The sequence below is a fragment of the Mustelus asterias genome, chromosome 13 (genome assembly GCF_964213995.1).
Source record: "Mustelus asterias chromosome 13, sMusAst1.hap1.1, whole genome shotgun sequence".
In the NCBI taxonomy this organism is placed as follows: Eukaryota; Metazoa; Chordata; class Chondrichthyes; order Carcharhiniformes; family Triakidae; genus Mustelus; species Mustelus asterias.
The window spans coordinates 102,079,654-102,098,866 of NC_135813.1; the positions used below are offsets into that span (position 1 = coordinate 102,079,654).

Below are 19,213 nucleotides of genomic sequence, written 5' to 3' on the forward strand. Positions count from 1 at the left end.
CCGAGTGAGGGAGTGAGTGAGGTTCCTCTCAACACTGCCCGGGGGTGCGGTTCATCCTCTCACCTCAACTCAGACTTTACACCAAACTGCAGCAAATTCACATCCTGCAGACATCACACTGAACTCGGTGCTCTGATTTCGAAATTGCTGCTCTCTTGACACTGGGCAGCTTTCTACCTGCAAATGTGTGTGTGTGAGAGAGAGAGAGAGACGGAGAGAGAGAGAAGACCCTGGGATAACTGACACTGGGGACTCTAAACTCCAATCATTCATTGTAAATTACACACAGATTGTCTTTTATAAAGTCCCTGTGCACTGTAGCCTCCTTCAACTCTTCTGTGCAATCACTGAACACCCCCTCCCTCCCTGTATCTAAAACCTTCATCGTTCTAGGCAGGATCTTTGCCCAGTGCCCCAGTGTGCCCACATCTTTCTCACAGAGTGGCGCATCCTCCTGTCCCCTCCTCTCTCACTCACACACACACACACACAAGATGCTGATGACAGATTCTCAGCACGTCAGACCACGTGAACCCGCCCCACAAGCTCGATAAAACATTCATTCTGTTTCTGCATCGTGAGCTTGCAAATCGTCGGCGCCCGGACCTGACTGCGGCTCAGTGCCTCCTCGCTCTCTCTCTCTGTCTCTCCCAAATCCACCAGCCCCGCTGTACAGAAAGGGAGAGAGAGAAGAGAGAAACACGCCGCGGGCTGCTCTCCTCTCCCAGCCCAGCCACCGCTCCAAACTCCTCATGGATCGGACTTTGCTGACTTATGTGCCTGTGTGATGCTCGCATTATGGGACGCTGATGTGTGGGATCTCGCCCTCGCCTCGGGAGTAATGCTGACCGCAGGGGGAGAGCCCCCTCTCCAAGCTGCCGACACACTGTGGTGGTATCAGCTTTAACTTTCCCCTTGCATCACCATCCCACCCCGGCTCTTGCTGGCTCCGAGGGCTCTGGAAGGTCCAGCCTAGCTGCACAACACCACCAACCCCTTTCCCTGCCTCTTTTTAAAATTGGGAAAGCAACAACAGCCCCGCAAAGGCGACCACCAAGAAGACGATGGCTGAAGGTAGGAGAGATTCGCACTGACCAAACTAGAAGCAACTTTCTTTATTTTCTCTCTGCAAAGGGACACAACATCCGCTAACTTTACGCAAACAGATTAAATCGAATGGTGTTGAATAAATCGGTGGGGAGAGGGCGAGGGGGGAGGCGATTAATTCCTGTCGAGAAATCCGGCTGAATTATTTATTCAATGGAGAAAGTCTTGCCGATTGAAAGAGGGGCGGAGATGCAGCTATAAATTGCTTGGCACTTTTATGGAAGTGTCGATAAGGCAAGGAGGGAACTCGCCGGAGCTTGTGACCGGTTCAGTGCCAGAAGTGGTCTTCCAGTGTGTCATCGGTTAGCGGCGGGTCTGGATAACGTCCCTCACCAGAAAGACGAAATATCCCTTTCCCTCCCACTCCCTCCCCCACCCCGGGCTAGAATAATCCCCAGGGCAAAGTTGGAAGTAACATTCGGGGAGGGTATTTTACAGTTTAATTGCTCGGGGGGGGGGGTGGAAAGAGGGGTGATGGAGGGGGCTTAACACCCCCTGATCAGGGCAAGCTGAGGCTCAAGGGGAAAATGGATGAGGTGGGGGGGGGGGGGGATTAACATCCAGCAGGATTTACTGGAAAATGGAGCTCGGGATGATGGTGTTTGAAGAGGGTTGTGGAGTGATCGAGGCTGAATGTAACAACCTCTGTCTTGGTTTCCAACTCGACCTGGTGATATTTCATTCGGCAAACACTCATCGTGTCAGGTGTCCCTTGGCACTTTCGGAGCCTTGAAAGTTCTCAGTGCCGCCTCTGCCCCAGGTCCGGTTTTCAAACTGGAAAGTCCCCGTGAGCAATAATAATTTTCATCATTTAAAAAATAATGTACAGGCGCGGACAAACTGGTGGATATGGTGTGCCTGGCTCGACCTCATAGATTCTGCGTTAAAACAGAGTGAGGCAGTGGATGAAGAAGCATCTGGAAGGAGATTGGGGTGGGGTGGAGATAAGTGTTCGGATTGTGAGGTACATACGAGATGGGCGCACAGATGGAGCGAAGAGTCCGCCGCCAAATACAGGAGGCGATAAAGAGAATATTCGAGAGAGGTACACATAGATACAGTGAAAGACAGCAGAGTGAGAGATGGGCAGACAGATGAGAAGAAAGACGTACTTCAGATATGTTGATTTTTGGATGTATGGGCAATTGGATAGAGATAGCCTTATAGAAAGATTGAATGGTAAAAAAAACAGGGCTGAATAAAGATAGATACAGAACGTTTGAGGTGCAGAGTTAAATGGATAGAGGTGTACAGGTAAAGGAGAATAGACTGGAAAGGAACTGGAGAAATGGATACATAGAGAGAGAAATAGTTGCGGATTTAAAGACAGATAAATAGATAGAAAAAGACTGAAAATAGAACGGAATCGAGATAGGTACCTAAACAAAATGTTCTGGATGTTGGAAATGTGAAAGAAATCGTGTAGAGAAAGACAGAGAGTTAGCCAGGTAGAGGTACACAGAGACTGCAAGCGGAACTGCAGAGGCATACCCAGGTAGAACAAGAGCGGGAGGGAGATAGGATAAAGTAACTGATCATAGCCAGAAAGAAGGAGGCAACAGAAAACAGCAGATAATTGCATATCACTGGAGTCTGGGAACTGATGGTGTGGTAGAAACTCAGTAAGTGGAAAGCGGGAAAATTAAACAGCAAGTGATTCTGTAAGAATTGGATTGAGATGAAAACAGAATTCCAAACGCGCGCGTATCGCCCCGGAGTGGAAGGTTGCAGTAATGTGCTTCCAGGGATGGATCAGTCGGTGCCTCTCAGTGTGTCAGGCTTTGCTCGTCACCACACTCGCTTATTCCACAGCCGCTCTCAGCTCCCTCTCAGAAACCCACTGAAGGCTCTGTCCAGCCTGGAGCAAATCCAAACCCAATAACTGGCACAAAAACAGGGGCGTCACTCCGAGAGAGCGGAACTGCCCCCTCCCCCAGAGCCACCTTCCTCCCCCACCCCACCCTTAGACCCCCATCCTACCCCAACTACCCCCTTCTCCCCACCCCCAACCAGCCCACCCCTTACCCAACCATCCCTAACCACCCCAATCACCCCCTCTCCCACCCTACTACCCCCACCCGTCCCCCACTCACCCCCTCCCCTACCCAACCACCTCTACCCACCCCAACCACCCCCTCCTCCACCCTAATACCCCATCCCCTCCCCCAACCACATCCCTCCCCCACCCCCAACCATCCCCCTCCCACCCCCCCCCCCCCCCCCTTCCACCCTCCCAGCCCTCTCTCGCAAATCATTAACTTTAAACTTGGAATGAATTCAATTTGACAACGAGCGTGTTTAAACCCCCATTGCTATTTTTGGACAATGACAAGGGTGGGCGGTAGAAGGGAGGGAGGGAGGGGGGATGGAGGGCAGACACCCCTACCTCCCCCTCCCTCCGCCCCCCCCCCCCACCCTCCCCACCCACAGCCAGCACCGTTTTTAACTTGGTGCTGTTGGGTTCCTGAACATTGATGATCCCCGTTACTGTAATTTAATAGTTTGAAACTGGCAGTGCTCATTCCTACACTGTGAGTACAAGTGTCGGCGGGGACGGAGGTGCAGTTGGAGGGATGGGGTGGGGGGCGGGTATTTATATATGCCTGTAAGAAATCGGTCTGGGAGACACATATATATATCCTGCCCTCTGACCACACACTGATTAGCAGAACAGTGATGTTATCAGGTAATGGACCAGGGCATTATTCCTTGATCATTATTGTTGCTATTGCTGACGGATGGTGGTCAGTTTGAGGGGTACAGCACAGGCTGCAGAGGGGCTGAATACAAACTCGGGGGTTACAGTGCTGGCAGAATGCAGTCCCGTGTGACTCTGCTCCCAGAGTGGATGGCTGAACAGCCGCGGGGGACGCAATGGGTTACACAGCAATTAAACAGGTTATATTGACTATATCATTCTCCTTGCTCCACAGGAAACCGACTCCTCTTCCTGGCCCTCTGCTTACACTATCTCCCCAAAGCTGACTCCTGTCCCGAGGATTGTACCTGCTACAGCGAGCCCATGACAGTCAGCTGTCAGCAGCAGGGGTTCAAAGCGGTTCCGGACGGGATCCCACTCCGAAGCCAGCGGATCTTCCTGCAGAACAACAAGATTCCTCTGGTGAGCTCCAGCAGCTTCAGCTCACGCCGGAACCTGACAGTGCTTTGGCTTCATTCCAACAACATCAGCATCATCCAGTCCGGGGCTTTCTCTGGCCTGGGGCGCCTGGAGGAGTTGGATATTGGGGAAAATATCAATCTTAAGTCCCTGACTCCCACCACTTTCCAGGGCTTGGCGCGCCTACACACCCTGCATATCCACAGATGCGGCCTTTCAGAGCTGCCCTTTGGGATATTCAGGGGGCTCGGCTCCTTGCAGTACCTCTACCTACAGGAGAACGTGTTGGAGAAATTGGAAGACGACCTGTTTGTGGACTTGGGCAACCTGACTTCCTTATTCTTGCACGGGAACAGGATCAAGAGTTTGTCGGAAAATGTGTTCCGGGGCTTGGGCAGCCTGGATAAACTCCTGCTCCACCAGAATCGAATTAAGCTGGTGCACAGAAGGGCTTTCCATGACCTGGGCAAGTTAGGCTTATTGTATCTCTTTAACAACAACATCACCGTGCTGACTGGGCAGACCATGGACCCACTGGTGTCCCTCCAGTACCTGCGGCTGAATGGGAACCAGTGGATCTGTGATTGTCGAGCCAAGTCTCTTTGGGAATGGTTTCGGCATTTCCGCGGATCTAGTTCGGTGTTGGAGTGTCACACCCCCTCCCGCCTGTTCCTGAGTGATCTCAAAACACTGGACCGCCGCGACCTGGAGACCTGCCTGGATCCCTCCAGCCAGATCCGGACCAGCATCTTCAGCACCCGGACCAGATCTGGCAAACTGCCCACGGTGGAGACCCCAGCCGGCCCCAGGGACGGTTCCATCAGGTGCTGCGAGCCGGGCAGCGAGCAGTCCCCCCTCATTCACGCCAAAGCCAAGTCGGCTCCCTCCTCGTACAACAGCCGAGGGTCCACCAGCAACCCGCTGAAAGACAAGGAGAACATCTCCAAGAGCAGGTACGCGGAGAACGACCTGTCGAAGAACGGGACGTACAAAAGTGGGCTGAGCGATGCCCCCATGGGGACTTTCTCTGCCAAAATAGACCAATCGTTAGTCATGCTTAGCCCCGAGTTGTTGGACAATCTAGACTCCTCCACGTCGCCCACAACTAAAAAGAAACGAAAATGCTACAAAAAGCCTAAAACTGACTCATCTTCGTGCCGCCACAGTAACGGGTCGTATCGAATGCTAGTGTGCAAGTCAGCTCTGGTAACAGTCTCCCTTTTGCCCTTATTGCTGTATATTTGTTAAAACAGAAAGAGTAATCGCTTCACGCACTGGCCCGATTCAGCGAAGTACTTTCATTTGACCTCTAAAGACAATTGAAGAGAACCTATGGTTATAAAGTGAAGAAAGCTTTGATCGATCTAAAATAACTTGGATGCCTTTATATAAAATGTTTAAAAAAAAGGAAAGGAAATAATGTAGATACTTATGTGTTCAATCATTGACATGACGGATTCATCCTTTCAAATTCCATCGCGATTCAAGCTTTTTGCAAGAAAAGGGACAGAAAACGCAAAAAAAAAATGTTATTCAGTTTAATTTTACTGATCGAACATCGAGTCAACCTCACAAACGAGGGGGACTCAGCCACGGGCTGTTGGAGGATGGATCGATAACTGGGAATCCATGTTCTGGTATTTGCATTCTCCTTTTTGTTTTGGTTTTTGATTTTGAGATGATTTGAGTTTGATTTTTCTCCCCCCCCCCCCCCCCCCCCGGCCCCGTGGTGGAATGTGATGCACTGAGTTCCGATGTTGTTTCCACTTCTCTTCCTTTACCCCACCCCCCCTTCCCTTTTATGTGCCGACCCTCATCTCGCCCTACCGCCTCACTCATCCCCACCCCCCCCCCCCCACCCCCCGCCTCATTTCTAACAGAATGTACTGCCCAATGCAGACAGGAGGCAAACCACCTTGGACCCGTTTAATTTTACTTGTATAAAAGGTTCAAATATATTCCAAAAGAAGAAGAAGAATAAAAGAAAATAAAAGATTTTTTTAAGATATCCTTTCGTCTAAGATTCTGTGGGCTGGAAAACCCGCGCGTTTAGTTCATTGCTCTGGTCTTGAAGGAATTCGATCATCTTTTCCAAGTTGCACATTTATTTCTTAACCCCTTGTGGGAGCGTTTCAGATGAACCCGCATCTCTCCCCTGGTCTGGATTCATACCGAGAATAACAAAAACAATCTAGGTGAAAGCGAGCAGAAATTATTGGGATTAGACAATGTTATTTTCCATTCAGCCCGAATATCTAATAATTCCCAGTGAAACGACTAGTTGTCAGTCACTGGGAATGTGCACTTTATTTTTGCTTTAGTGCTTAAATCCATTCAGATTTCTGTTTTATATATTTTTTTAATCCAACACGTATACCGGATTGAAAAGACAGATCGAATTAAAGTGTGGTTATAGGCGATTCAGGAGAATTAGGATTGAAGGATGGTTTAAAAAGCATATTCCACGGGATAGAAGGGCTCGTTTTCCTGGGAGGGATGATCACTGCAACCGCATCTCTTCATGGTACTGAAAGCAAGAGATCCGTCCCCAGCCTGGAGTCTCATCTCCATCCTCCCCCTGCTTTCTAACACCGTTTTGTTTCATTTTCAAACCCGTTAGCCGGGTTTATTTTAGAATTCAAATTTAACCACCGACCATGGTGAGATTCGAACCTGCAATCCCAGAGACATTGCTCTCAGTTTGTGGTTTACCATCGCGGTGACCGATATCACCAGGCCAGAGGAAAGGGGTACAGTCCCCTGTTCCAAAAAGTCAATGTAATATTTGCTCTCCCCCTCCCCAAATAGCAAACGTGTCAGATATTAAACTGATAAGAACAGAAACTGCACATGACCTTCGCTGCAGATCGAGTGATTAACAGGCCAACAGATCTCACGGAAATTGCAAAGGGAGTCTGATTTGCGCCCTCGAATCAGCAATTACATGGCATACAACGAATAGCAGAGAAACAGGCCATTCGGCCCAACTGCTCCATGCCCGTGTTTATGCTGCACACTCCTCCTACCCCTCTGCCTCTAACCCTATCACAGCGCGACCTTCTTTCCTTTCCTTGCAAACGTGCTGCTAGCTGAATATTATCAGGATGTTACTTCATCTCATTTCTCCTGAAGGCATTGCCGGGGCGACATTCCCATGGGGAGTTGCTCACCTTGTACTGGCTCCCAGCTCCCCCTCTCGCCCCCCCCCCCCCCCCAGTGACCATTGTGTGACCGTGGGCCTTGGACAGCCTGGTCAAGCTTGGGGGGCGGGGGAGTGGGGGGGGGGGGGAGGGGGGTAACTGAAGCATAGAAGTCATAGAAACCCTTCAGTACAGAAAGAGGCCATTCGGCCCATCGAGTCTGCACCGATCACAATCCCACCCAGGCCCTACCCCCATATCCCTACAGTGCAGACACTTTTATCGCTGTGACCAGCTAAGCCGGGGCAGGCCAGGGTATATTGGACACAGGACAGTTGATGTTGATTTTTTTTTAACTGGATGGCGACCAACTGGTGGGGAGATAGGATCGTTTGCATTGAAAGGATATAATTTTTCGGATAAGTCCTCTTTTTCTATATCGAACAGTCCCCAATCCAGCCCACTGCTTTCCACATTTGTAACTTTTGTCATTTTCCCTTCCTTTATTAGTTTAATGTTCCCCATCCACCCCTTTATTTGTAACTTTTGACATTTTACTTTCCTTTATTAGTTTAACGTCCCCCTGGCAGCCTCTGTCCATTCAGTGACTTACAGAACTGGGGGCGGGGGGGGGGGGGAGCTGTGGAATTTTCTGATACAGGGGATTGGGGGGTGGGAGGTGGGTGTTGATGAATTCCCTCTTTAAATGGCCTCTGGAAGGTGTAAAGAGATGGGGGGAGGGGGGGAGCGCTTGGTGGGTTAATGTCTCTTCACCTGAGCACTGGGCTGGAGTGGGGTGGGGAGGTGTATACACGTGTTGCAAAAATACTGCAGGTACCGAACGTATGGAACACCAAGTACTGTGATGTACCAGTACAAAGTGAGCAACTCTCACTGCACGCCATTTAGGAATCCCCCCAATGAAGCATGCATGAACTGGTTAAACCCCCAAAAAATATACACAGGACAAGATCAAATATCAATGCGGTGCAATTTTATCAGAAACACTTCAAAGGAGTCATCCGGCTCCATTAGAAATACAAAACAGCTAATAGGAAGAGAACCGAATGAGATTGCCAGGAGATATTTCCATTCGAATTTCACTTTTAAAAATCTTTTTTAAAAATTAAACATTAATGAAAGACAAAACTTCAGAAGTAACGAAGCGTCTGTTTGCAAAATCTCCCAACAAATTAAGACTGGGTAAATTGGTCTAGCTCTCAAAAGGTTTTATTGAACGGCTGGGGTTAGATTTCTCTCAGCCTGTCTCCGGGTGATTGCAATCCTCTGTCGCTCTGACCTCTCTCAATGTTGAGGAACATTTCAGCTTCGACACGGGCAGCTTTCCTAGCTTCAGGTTCGCTGCAATGTGAGCGGAGCAGAGTTCTCCATTCCCCCAAAAATACAGACACACGCACACACAGCAGGGCTGGCTACACGGGAGTCCATTCAACCCGTGTAACATTAACCAGAGATAGAAAAAAAAATCCGCTAAATCCATGCCTCGTGTCGGCCAAACATCACAACACACTACATTTCTATCATTTCAATTCGGTGATTTATTTACTGGTACAAATAAATGCGCATATTGGACGGGAACAGTCAGTGAAAGTTATTTTCTTAGTGGGAGGAGCGATTTGGGAATATTTGCCGAGTTAGGAATGGAAGGTGCAGATTTGGGAATAGGAATGTGCGGGGTGATGGGATTAGCAATGTTCAGGCAGATGAAGAACCACCCCCCTCCCCACTCCCTTCCCCCAGGTCTGTGTGCTCAGCTCTTTATAAACACTCCTTATATTAATAATACATTGAGGTTACAATGGTCTATCCTAGTGCAGTGACGCGTTTTATTCTTCCTCTTGATTGGTGTGCATATTATGGTGATTTTCTTTTCCACACATGGCATATTGTAAAGGAGACTTTCAATCCACAGACATGTCATCCGATTAACACAAACTTTTGAGCAGGTCCTCGCTGCACCATGTTACCCGGGCTCCGAGATCCACGTCAAGAAATCCCAGGAGAAGCGGTCCTGCCTGCCCGCCTGCCAGAGGTATCTTGTCTTGATGAGGTTGCCAGAACAGGGAGAAAAAACAAAAGGGGGTTGGAGGCGAGGTCAGCCAGGCACATCAGCGCAACTCTCTGCCCTCGCTCAGTCTGAAGGAGCATCTGCCTCCAGCACTAAGTTCCCTTGGGGGGGGGGGGGGGCGCTGAAATGATGTTCAACGAGGGGCAACTGTTCATCATGAAGAATTGGGGTGGGGGACTGATTAACGCATTAATGTGAAACTTTAACAATTGGCCCTCAGAGCAGGTTGAACCCGAGAGGTTTGGAATATTTATTTATTCCCAGTCTGCAGGGCGCAGTCTTGTATCTTTCTATTTGTGCTGTTTATAAGTGTGATTCTAGGCCACCGACCCAACTCCAATTAGTGGAAATGACAGCTGAAGAAGTCAGCAGAGGTGATTCGGAAGCTGTTCCTTGAGTTCAGCAGGAGACAAAATAAAAAAAAAATCATCTTTTCATTGTGCTGTCTTTCTTTCATCTGAACTGTGCATGTTACCCGGTCTCAGGATTGGAAGGATAATTATTCAAACACCGCATTAGTTTCCTTACAGCTTTTTATATACGAAGTCTAGTTAGGGTAACAGTGATTAATGCAGCCGGAATTTTTATTTAGATTTGAAGTCCAAATGCACAGTTTGAGATTGATTCTTCATCAGTGCATAACTACAACCAATCAACTAAATGTTACTTAAACTTCAAACGATTCTCACATCCAAATCAATGCTATTTTTTAGACCAGTTTAACTTTCCCGCATTTTGCTGCATTGCAGTAATTTCCAGGAATGATGCCATGGCCCAATCCCCAATCCCAGTAGGTGACAATGATGGTGAACAAAATGAGCTGGACAAAGCATGTGTGTGGGCCGAGCACAACTTCTATTCATTCCATGTGACTGCTAGATGCTAGCGCATAAGCAGACCGCATAGAGGTAGCTGCCTAGACTGCCGCATAACAGAATCAAACCCCATATATTCATAGAATTATAGAATCCCTACAGTGCAGAAGGAGGCCATTTGGCCCATTGTGCCTGCACCGACAACAATCCCACCCAGGCCCTATCCCCGTAACCCCACCTATTTACCGTCTTAATCCCCCTGACACTAAGGGACAATTTAGCATGGCCAATCCACCTAACCTGCACATCTTTGGACTGTGGGAGGAAACTGGAGCACCCGGAGGAAATCCACGCAGTCATGGGGAGAATGTGCAAACTCCACATAGACAGTGACCCAAGCCGGGAATCGAACCCGGGTCCCTGGTGCTGTGAGGCAGCAGTGCTAATCACTATGCCACTGTGCTGCCCGCATTCATTCTATTGTAATATCACATTCCCATATTCCATAATAATACCATATTATAATAATGCCATAATACCATATTCATTCATCCTATTGCAATACCCAGACTGAAGGAGTCCAATGTATGTATTCCATTGTATAACACACTAACTGATGGATTCCCCATGTATCCATAATATCCTAAATATCTGTAGACGAACTTATTCATCTGATTGTATATCCACAGATATAGGAACATAAGACTTAATGGACAAACGAGAAATAAAGCCCAACTTGCCTTGATACTGACAGTCGCATGATTTAAAGTGATTGTCAGTATCAAAGATTTTTTTTTAAATTTGCATTTATGTCATGTTTTCAGGGCCACAGGAAGTCTCAAAGTACTTTTGAAGTATAGTCACTGTCGTAGGAAACCAGGCAACCCCATTTGCGCACGGCAAGCTCTCACAAACAGCAATGCGATAATGACCAGAATAATAGAACAGCAAAATACTGTGAAGCTGAAAATCTGAAATAAAGGCAGAAAATGCTGGAATTATGCATCAGTCGTCACAGCATCTGTGGAGAGAGTAAGAGAGTTAAATTTCAGCTCAATGACCTTTCATGGGAACTCATAGTAATAATAATGGAGTTGGTTATCTTGGCTGGAATATAGTCATCCAACTGATATGATCCCCATCCCTGTACAAGCCTGAGACGGATGCGATCAAATATACTGGATGATTTTCTATGTAGATAATGTAATTTTCTTTTTTGTATTATTTTAATATATTCTAAATCAATTCAAAGACGCCAGAAGGCCCAGTCCAGGTTTCGTATAAGAGTCCTAAAAATAAAGACATGTCTACATTCAAACTCCAAAAACGCACATAGCCAATTATAGTAATACAGAACAGAGACACTCTTTAACTACTTGTAACAAGCCAATATATGTGAATTGCAGCAGTTCCTGCTCAATACTCCACTGAGCAAAGGTGCTGAAAGAAGACATTTGTGGAAAATCTGACCACTTTCACTGCACAGGTGCCAATAGATGAATGAGTTACTTTGAAATGTTGTTCTTGTGTTATCTCTTATATAAAAATAATTTCAATGTTGCTTTATATACATGCAATGGAAGGGTTGGCAATGTTGTTAGACTCCAGAGGTAATAGCATTGCACACTTCAATAATGCACTATCCCAAGCAAGAGTTTAGGTAACAATAGGCTCTCCTTGTGGACATTTTTCCAGGGCAGTCTCCATTATCAGTGGGCTCTCCCTCAGCACACAGCCTCAGGTGTCATTTTGATACCAGTGGATTCATGCTGCATTCAAAGCTCTAGGAAAAATGCTGATGATAATAATCTTTCTGTGTACACACCATCCTGAGAGGAACTCTAATTATAATAGATTTGTCCATGTAATACTGTCTCAGAAGGAATTCTGATTATAATATCCCCCTTCTGTATCCACTACACTGGGAAGAATTCTGACCATAATATCCTTACTCTGTATCCACTATCTTGGGAAGAATTCTGACAATAATATCCTTACTCTGTATCCACTATCTCGGGAAGAATTCTGACAATAATATCCTCGCTCTGTTTCCAATATCCTGGAAGGAATTTTAATTACAATATCTTTTCCTGTACCACTAACCTGGGAGGAATTCTGATTATAATATCCTTACTCTGTTTCCACTATCCCAGGAGGAATTCTAATTAAAATATCTCTCCCTGTACCCAGTATCGCAGAAGGAATTCTGATGAATATATCCTCACTCTGTATCCACTATCCTGGGAGGAATTCTGATATATTACCCACACTCTATGCCCAGTATCCGAGGAGGAATTATGATTATAATCTCCTCTTCCTGTACCCACTATCCTGGGAGGAATTCTGATGGTAAAATGCTCTCCCTGTACCCAGTATCCCAGGAGGAATTTTAATGGTAATATCCTCACTCTGTATCCACAATCCCGGGAGGAATTTTGATAATATTATCCTCACTCTGTGCCCAGTATCCGAGGAGGAATCCTGATTATAATATCCTCTTCCGGTACTCACTATCCTGGATGGAATTCTGATGATAAAATGCTCTTCCTGTACCCAGTATCCCAAGAGGAGTTCTTATTATAATATTCTCTCTCTGTATCCACTACCTCAGGAAATGCGCTGACAATAATTCTTTGCTCCTGTACACACTCCCATGCCAATTGTTCACATCTGCTTCTCTTGCTTTAATCCTTTCTGCTAATATTCTTAAATTTGTTCGAGTTAATGCCCCAGTTATAGGGATTGTCTGAGATTGCATTCTTATTTGTTTCAATAAATAGTAAGTATTTGCATTTACTTTCTGATATCTGTTATTTAATAGTTTATAATATCGGTCCAGTTAATGGAAGTTGACCTGATGAGCTTGGAGCAGCCATTCTGCTTTCCACACAAACATCGTTGCTACTTACCAATGGTTGTTTGATAAAGAGTTTAATATTGTAAATAAAGTGTAACAGCAGGTAGCTTAAAGGGATGGCATTACAGTGGGTGATTTCAGGTGAACTGCTCAGTTAAGGGTGAGATCAGCAGTTCCCAGAGAAGCACCAGAAACAAACACCCATCCACCAGTAGTTCCTACCTATTTATCAGTAGTCTCCACACCACGAGCAGCTACCCATGCACATCTACCAGCTATTCCCACCTACCTAGAGGCAGCCAGGTATCAAGAGGATGCGGAAAACTATCTGCCATTCTTGTCAATCAGAAATTATTGTTCTGATAGTAATACGTGAAAGCAACAAGTAAAGAAGAAAACTAACATTAAACCACAAAGAGACATTCTCGAGAACATTCTCCATCTTGTCAAAATGATTGATATCCTTTAAAAGTTTTCATGACTCCTATAAGCAATTTGTTCCTCTTAATGTTTATTTGAATGATTTAAGTCCATGTATGTCTAATTCTCCACTGAATATTCAATGGTGCCAGGTCTTTTCCAGATGTTCAGAATCCATATGTGAATGTTCACACGTTGACCACAAAGGTCGTGAATGTACCCCAATCCATCACACAAACTAGCCTCCCATCCATTGACTCTGTCTACATTTCCCATTGCCTCGGAAAAGCAGCCAGCATAATTAAGGACCCCACGTACCCCGGACACGCTCTCTTCCACCTTCTTCCATCGGGAAAAAGATACAAAAGTCTGAGGTCATGTGCCAACCGACTCAAGAACAGCTTCTTCCCTGCTGCCATCAGACCTTCAAATGGACCTACCTTGCATTAAGCTGATCTCTCTCTCTACACCCTAGCTATGACTGTAAAACTACATTCTGCACTTTCTCGTTTCCTTCTCTATGAACAGTATGCTTTGTCTGTATAGCATGCAAGAAACAATACTTTTCACTGTAGACTAATACATGTGACAATAATAAATCAAATCAAATCAAATCAACAACAACCTGCATTTTATGCAGCACCTTTAATATAATAAAACATCCCAAGGCACTTCAGAGGAGTGTTGCCAAAAGAAATTTGACCCTGAGTCACATACGGAGATAGGACAGATGACTAAAAGTTTGGTCGTAGGGTTTAAGAAGCATCATACAACAGGAGAGAGAGGCAGTGTCGGAGAGTCATATATGGAGGGAATTCTAGTGATGATGTGGAGATGCCGGCGTTGGACTGGGGTAAACACAGTAAGAAGTTTTACAACACCAGGTTAAAGTCCAACAGGTTTATTTGGTAGCAAAAGCCACACAAGCTTTCGGAGCTGCAAGCCCCTTCTTCAGGTGAGTGGGAATTCTGTTCACAAACAGAGGTTTGTGTTTGTGTCTGTTTGTGAACAGAATTCCCACTCACCTGAAGAAGGGGCTTGCAGCTCCGAAAGCTTGTGTGGCTTTTGCTACCAAATAAACCTGTTGGACTTTAACCTGGTGTTGTTAAACTTCTTACTGGGAATTCTAGTGCCCAGGGAGCTGAAGGCACAGCTGCAAATGGTGGAATGGTTAAAATTAGTAACACACAAGAGGGCAGAATTGGAGAAGCACAGAGATCTCAAATGATTGTGGATCTGGAGAAGATTACAAAGATGGGAAGAGGAAAGGTCATGGAAGAATTTGAAAACAAGAGTAGGAATTTTAAAATTAAATTGTAAGTAAATCAGGAGCCATTGTAGGTCAGCATGCACAGGGTAATTGAATGGGTGTTGAGGCTGTGCAAATCAGGATACAGGCAACATTGTTTTGGATGAGTTCAAGTTTTTAGAAAGTGGAAAATGGGAGGAGTCAGGAGAGCATTGGAATCATCACGATGAGAAATAACAAAGCCATAGGTGATTTCAAGAGCAGATGAACTGGAGCTGAATGGAGACAGGTAATGTTAGGAAGGTGGACGTGGATGGTTTGAGTGATTGTGTGGATATGAGGATGGAAGCTCATCTCAGGATCAACTAAGATGCAAAGGCTGCTAAAAGGCTGATTAAACTTCAGAGAGTGATCAGGGAGATGGATGGAGATGATGCCTATGGAACTGAGTTTGTGATGGGGCCAAAAGACACAGAGGGGGAGAGGGAATTTTCTCATCCCAGCCATATGGGGATCATAGTGGGTGGGGTGAGGGTGGGAGGGGGAGGGCAGACCATGCAAAAGTCTGTTGACTTCGGGCAAGATCTTCTGGTTTTGGGACGAGCGCAGTCAGAAAACTCCATCAACTCTCTTGGATCTTCCTAATATTGAGTTGGAAGAAATTGCTGATTCTTTTGGACTGGATGTTGAACAAACAGTGTGGTAAACTACAAAGAGGTTGAGATAATTGCTGAAGATGTAATGCCAGGTTTTATCAGAGTACATGTGAGGTGGAATCTTACCAGCCGCATGGAGCAGATTTGGTGGCAGACAGTTGGGAGAGTTTTTGAGAATGGCTGATTGGATGTATTCCTGTCTCTGGCTGACCTTACCAAAGGCGGATGGGAAATGGAAGCAGCTACCTATGCAGCAGCAGCAAGTAACCAATGAGTTTCAACTGGAGGGGCCAGATTTGAGAGTTGCTGGGATATTACAAAAAGTGGACAGGTCCCATCCTCTGGGTAAAGTCTGGGAGGTCCTTGGAAATAGCCTGCCTCCACAATGTTGGTCTTGGCAGCTGTGGTCATGGATCATTTTAAATCATCAGCAATACTTCAGAAAGCACCTCCATCTTGCAGCACCCTCGCATTCTCCTGTCTGTTGCAGCAGTGACCCGTTCTCTTTGTGGGGCTGTTGGCATGCCAATACTTGGCCACTCCCATTGGCCTCGCTCGGTACCTGTCCCATCTGCCACCCTTAATTGGTTGGCAATCCCAAAGACAGTCTCTTCATTAGTCACCTTCAGTAGGATGGCACAGATAGGCAGCAGGCATGACCAATGGGGTCAGAACACTCTCTTGGGCCCAATCTCTGAAAATCTTTAAAGACAGTAAGATTCTGCCTGTAGAATTTGATATGTTTTTGGGTGCAGCATGTGGATGAGAAATAGGACACAGGAAGAAAGATTTGCATTTATACAGTGCTCTTCACAACCATCAGATGTCTCAAAGCACTTAACAGCCAGTGAAGTATTTTTGAAGTGTAGTCACTGGTGTAATGTAGGAAATGCAGCACCTAATATGTGCTCAGTGAACTCCTACAAATAGAAATGTGGTAATTACCATATGATCTATTTTTGTGATGTTGATTGAGGGATGAACATTGGCCAGGACACTGGGAATAAACACTATGTTCATCTTCAAAATAGTGCCATGGAATCTTTTACCTCCACTCGAGTAGTCACATAGAACCTCAGTTTAACATCTTACCCAAAAGCCACTTACCATTGACATTCCTGAGTATAGATCCTGTGAGGAGTTTTGATGTAACAGTGTGGGAGCAGAAAGAGAATCCATGGTGGGTAATTCTCTCGGGTGGAAAAGCGTGGAGCCAGGTGAGTGAAATCTCACCCAGCTACACGGCAGAGTAAAACAATGGTTTGGTCAACAGTGTCAAAGACATCAAGCAGATGGAGAAGCACACTTCCAAGATATCCAATGTCACCTTGTGGGTTATGGGCAGTTTGCTCAGATACTGTTCTGTTGTTCTATTTTTCTCTGTTAATTTAAAGGGTATCACATAGTTTACAGAGCAGATTAAATCAGTTCTGAACTTACTATAATTGAATTGATCAAAAGATGCAAACATTATGGCGTATATTCCTCCGGGATAAAGATCACACAATAAATTCTTCAAACACTCAGGAAAAGCCTTTCCACCCACCTAATTGCTGTTACAATTCATTTTCACTCAAGGAAACTGTCCTTTCCTTTTCCATGTTGGTTGATCCCACATTATATACAATAATCCGAACCATTCCACATATTGATTGTTGGCACTGTTACAAAAGCTGAAAACCCAACCGAATTACCCCTAAGAGCTACCTGGTGTGGGATTGTAAGGTGATTGCTGACTAAAGATGGAGGACTTTATTTGCAATTTTTAACAGACCTCTGAACGTCCGAATCTTGGAAGCAACAAATTATTTAAAACAACTCCAAACAGAGTGACAGCAGAGGTGGAAGCCTGAAGCATCCATGTAACAAAATGAGACTTCTAAATAACACAATACTGGTTTTATTAAGTGAACCAAGGTACCTAGGGCAATGCTCACACTTGAATCTGTCAAAATCCTTTCTGTACAGCACCCCTGACTCTTCACTCCTGCTCAACACATAGGTGCTATTATGCAGCAAATTCAAGGGAAGTGACATGGATAACACCCTGTACTGACAGAACAAAAATGCATTGTTTCACCAACAAATAAAGAATGAGATTGAATAAATTTCATTAAGATCAATCATGAAGTCCAATTATTTTCTGAATTTCTAGCCATAATATTTCATGTAAGTAGAGACATAAAGCCACAGAGTTACCCACCCCCCCCCCCCGAGCAATGGGCAACTTTATGCCTGAATATCTGTCAGTATGTACTGCTGAAAATAAAATACATGCTATCAAAGTTTTTCATCTTGCACTCATCAGGACAGATGCAAGAATGCCAAATTTCAAAGGGAGCAACAATTTATACTGCACAAGAAAAGGGTGCTGATTGGTTGGCAAGTCAACTCTGATTGACTGACTGCTATGCTGCATGCACCAGGAAACTATTGCTCCCATCCTATTGTTCAATTCAAAAAAAGGCACAGTGCCTGGAATGTTCTTTTTGCCTGCTGAGGATAGGTTCCTGTGTATGAATACAGCTTGTGGCTTGCCAGAAGTCAAGATGATCATCAGGCCTCGCAGTTCAAGGAACACTGTTAATGCATTGTCACTGGAATTGTGCTGACATTTGACCAATGGCGAGGTTAGGGGCCAAAGTGTCCATAACATAATTATATTTTCATTACACAGTTACTCATGTCCTGCCAGAAAATGTCAAGTTATCTATTCAGACATAGATGAGACATAGGGGGTGATCTTCTGGCCCATAAATCCTGTTATGGTGACAAACTCTCACAGGGGTTCATTTCATGGTGGGGGCGGGGGGGCGGATTTACAGGGGGGGGATCGATGGCCCAAAGACCCAATGCTGGCAGTGATGGAGGGGAGCTTCTTTAACATGGTTTTAAGATCAGACACCCTTTAAAAATGGCACCCGATCTCCATGGAGCCAGGCTTGCCGGCATCGTTAGGCCCCACTCCTCACAATGACAATGCAAAACACACCTCCCTGCTTTAAAATGGCAAAATGTGGGAGGATCTGGATGGAAATCCCGTCTGTTACTCTGGGGAGAAAGACGTCAGTTTTCAGTCTGAACCTGCCACTTTGCCATTTTTTGGGGAAAATTTTGCCCATAGTTTCTCATCCTATGTGAATTCTTTTCAAAGCTTGTGTTCATGCTGCAACTCTCATCTTGTGAGTACCTGCTGAGGATTACTCAGGGAAAACAGCTCATAAAGGGGTCTTCATCATTTAAGAGTCAGTTTAGCTTAATTGTGAACAGAGTTGCTCTGAGTCAGAAGATTATAGTTTCAAGCTTCGCTAAAGATTTGAGCACATAATCTAGGTTGGCTCTTCAGTGCGATGCCGAAAGAGTGTTATGTTGTCAGATATTCCATTTTGGGTGAGAATAAAAGACTAAGCCCTGTCTGTTTGCTCAAGTAAATGATAAGTTCCCACTGGAGTACACAAAGAAATAGTAAGAGTTTTCACAGTGCCCCAATCAATGTTTTTTGCTCAACTAACGTCACCAAAAACTATTCCCATTTGTTGCAGGCCTCTAGGTCAAAGGAGCCATTGTGTTGAGGCACTCTGGACAAAAGTACTTTAAGACATCTAATTGGGGACCATTTGTAGCACCAGGATCACCCAGTTCTACTGGAAGAAAGCATCACTACAATTGCCTTCTGCAAAGCATCAAAATTGGGAAGTGTCTGGGTAATGGAGGATTTTAAATTCCCAGCCATGAAGTGGTACAACGGGTAAACATTCTAGC

At 45.6% G+C, this 19,213-nt stretch overlaps 1 protein-coding gene across 1 annotated transcript; it reads left to right on the plus strand.

Annotated features, from left to right (window-relative positions):
• The first annotated feature begins 933 nt into the window (after positions 1-933).
• On the plus strand, positions 934-18,779 carry rtn4r (reticulon 4 receptor). The gene is made up of 3 exons (XM_078226118.1): positions 934-1,074; positions 4,041-5,431; positions 18,606-18,779. The coding sequence occupies exons 1-3, from the start codon at positions 1,065-1,067 to the stop codon at positions 18,777-18,779; spliced, it is 1,575 nt and encodes a 524-aa protein (XP_078082244.1). The 5' UTR covers positions 934-1,064.
• Positions 18,780-19,213: the final 434 nt, after the last annotated feature.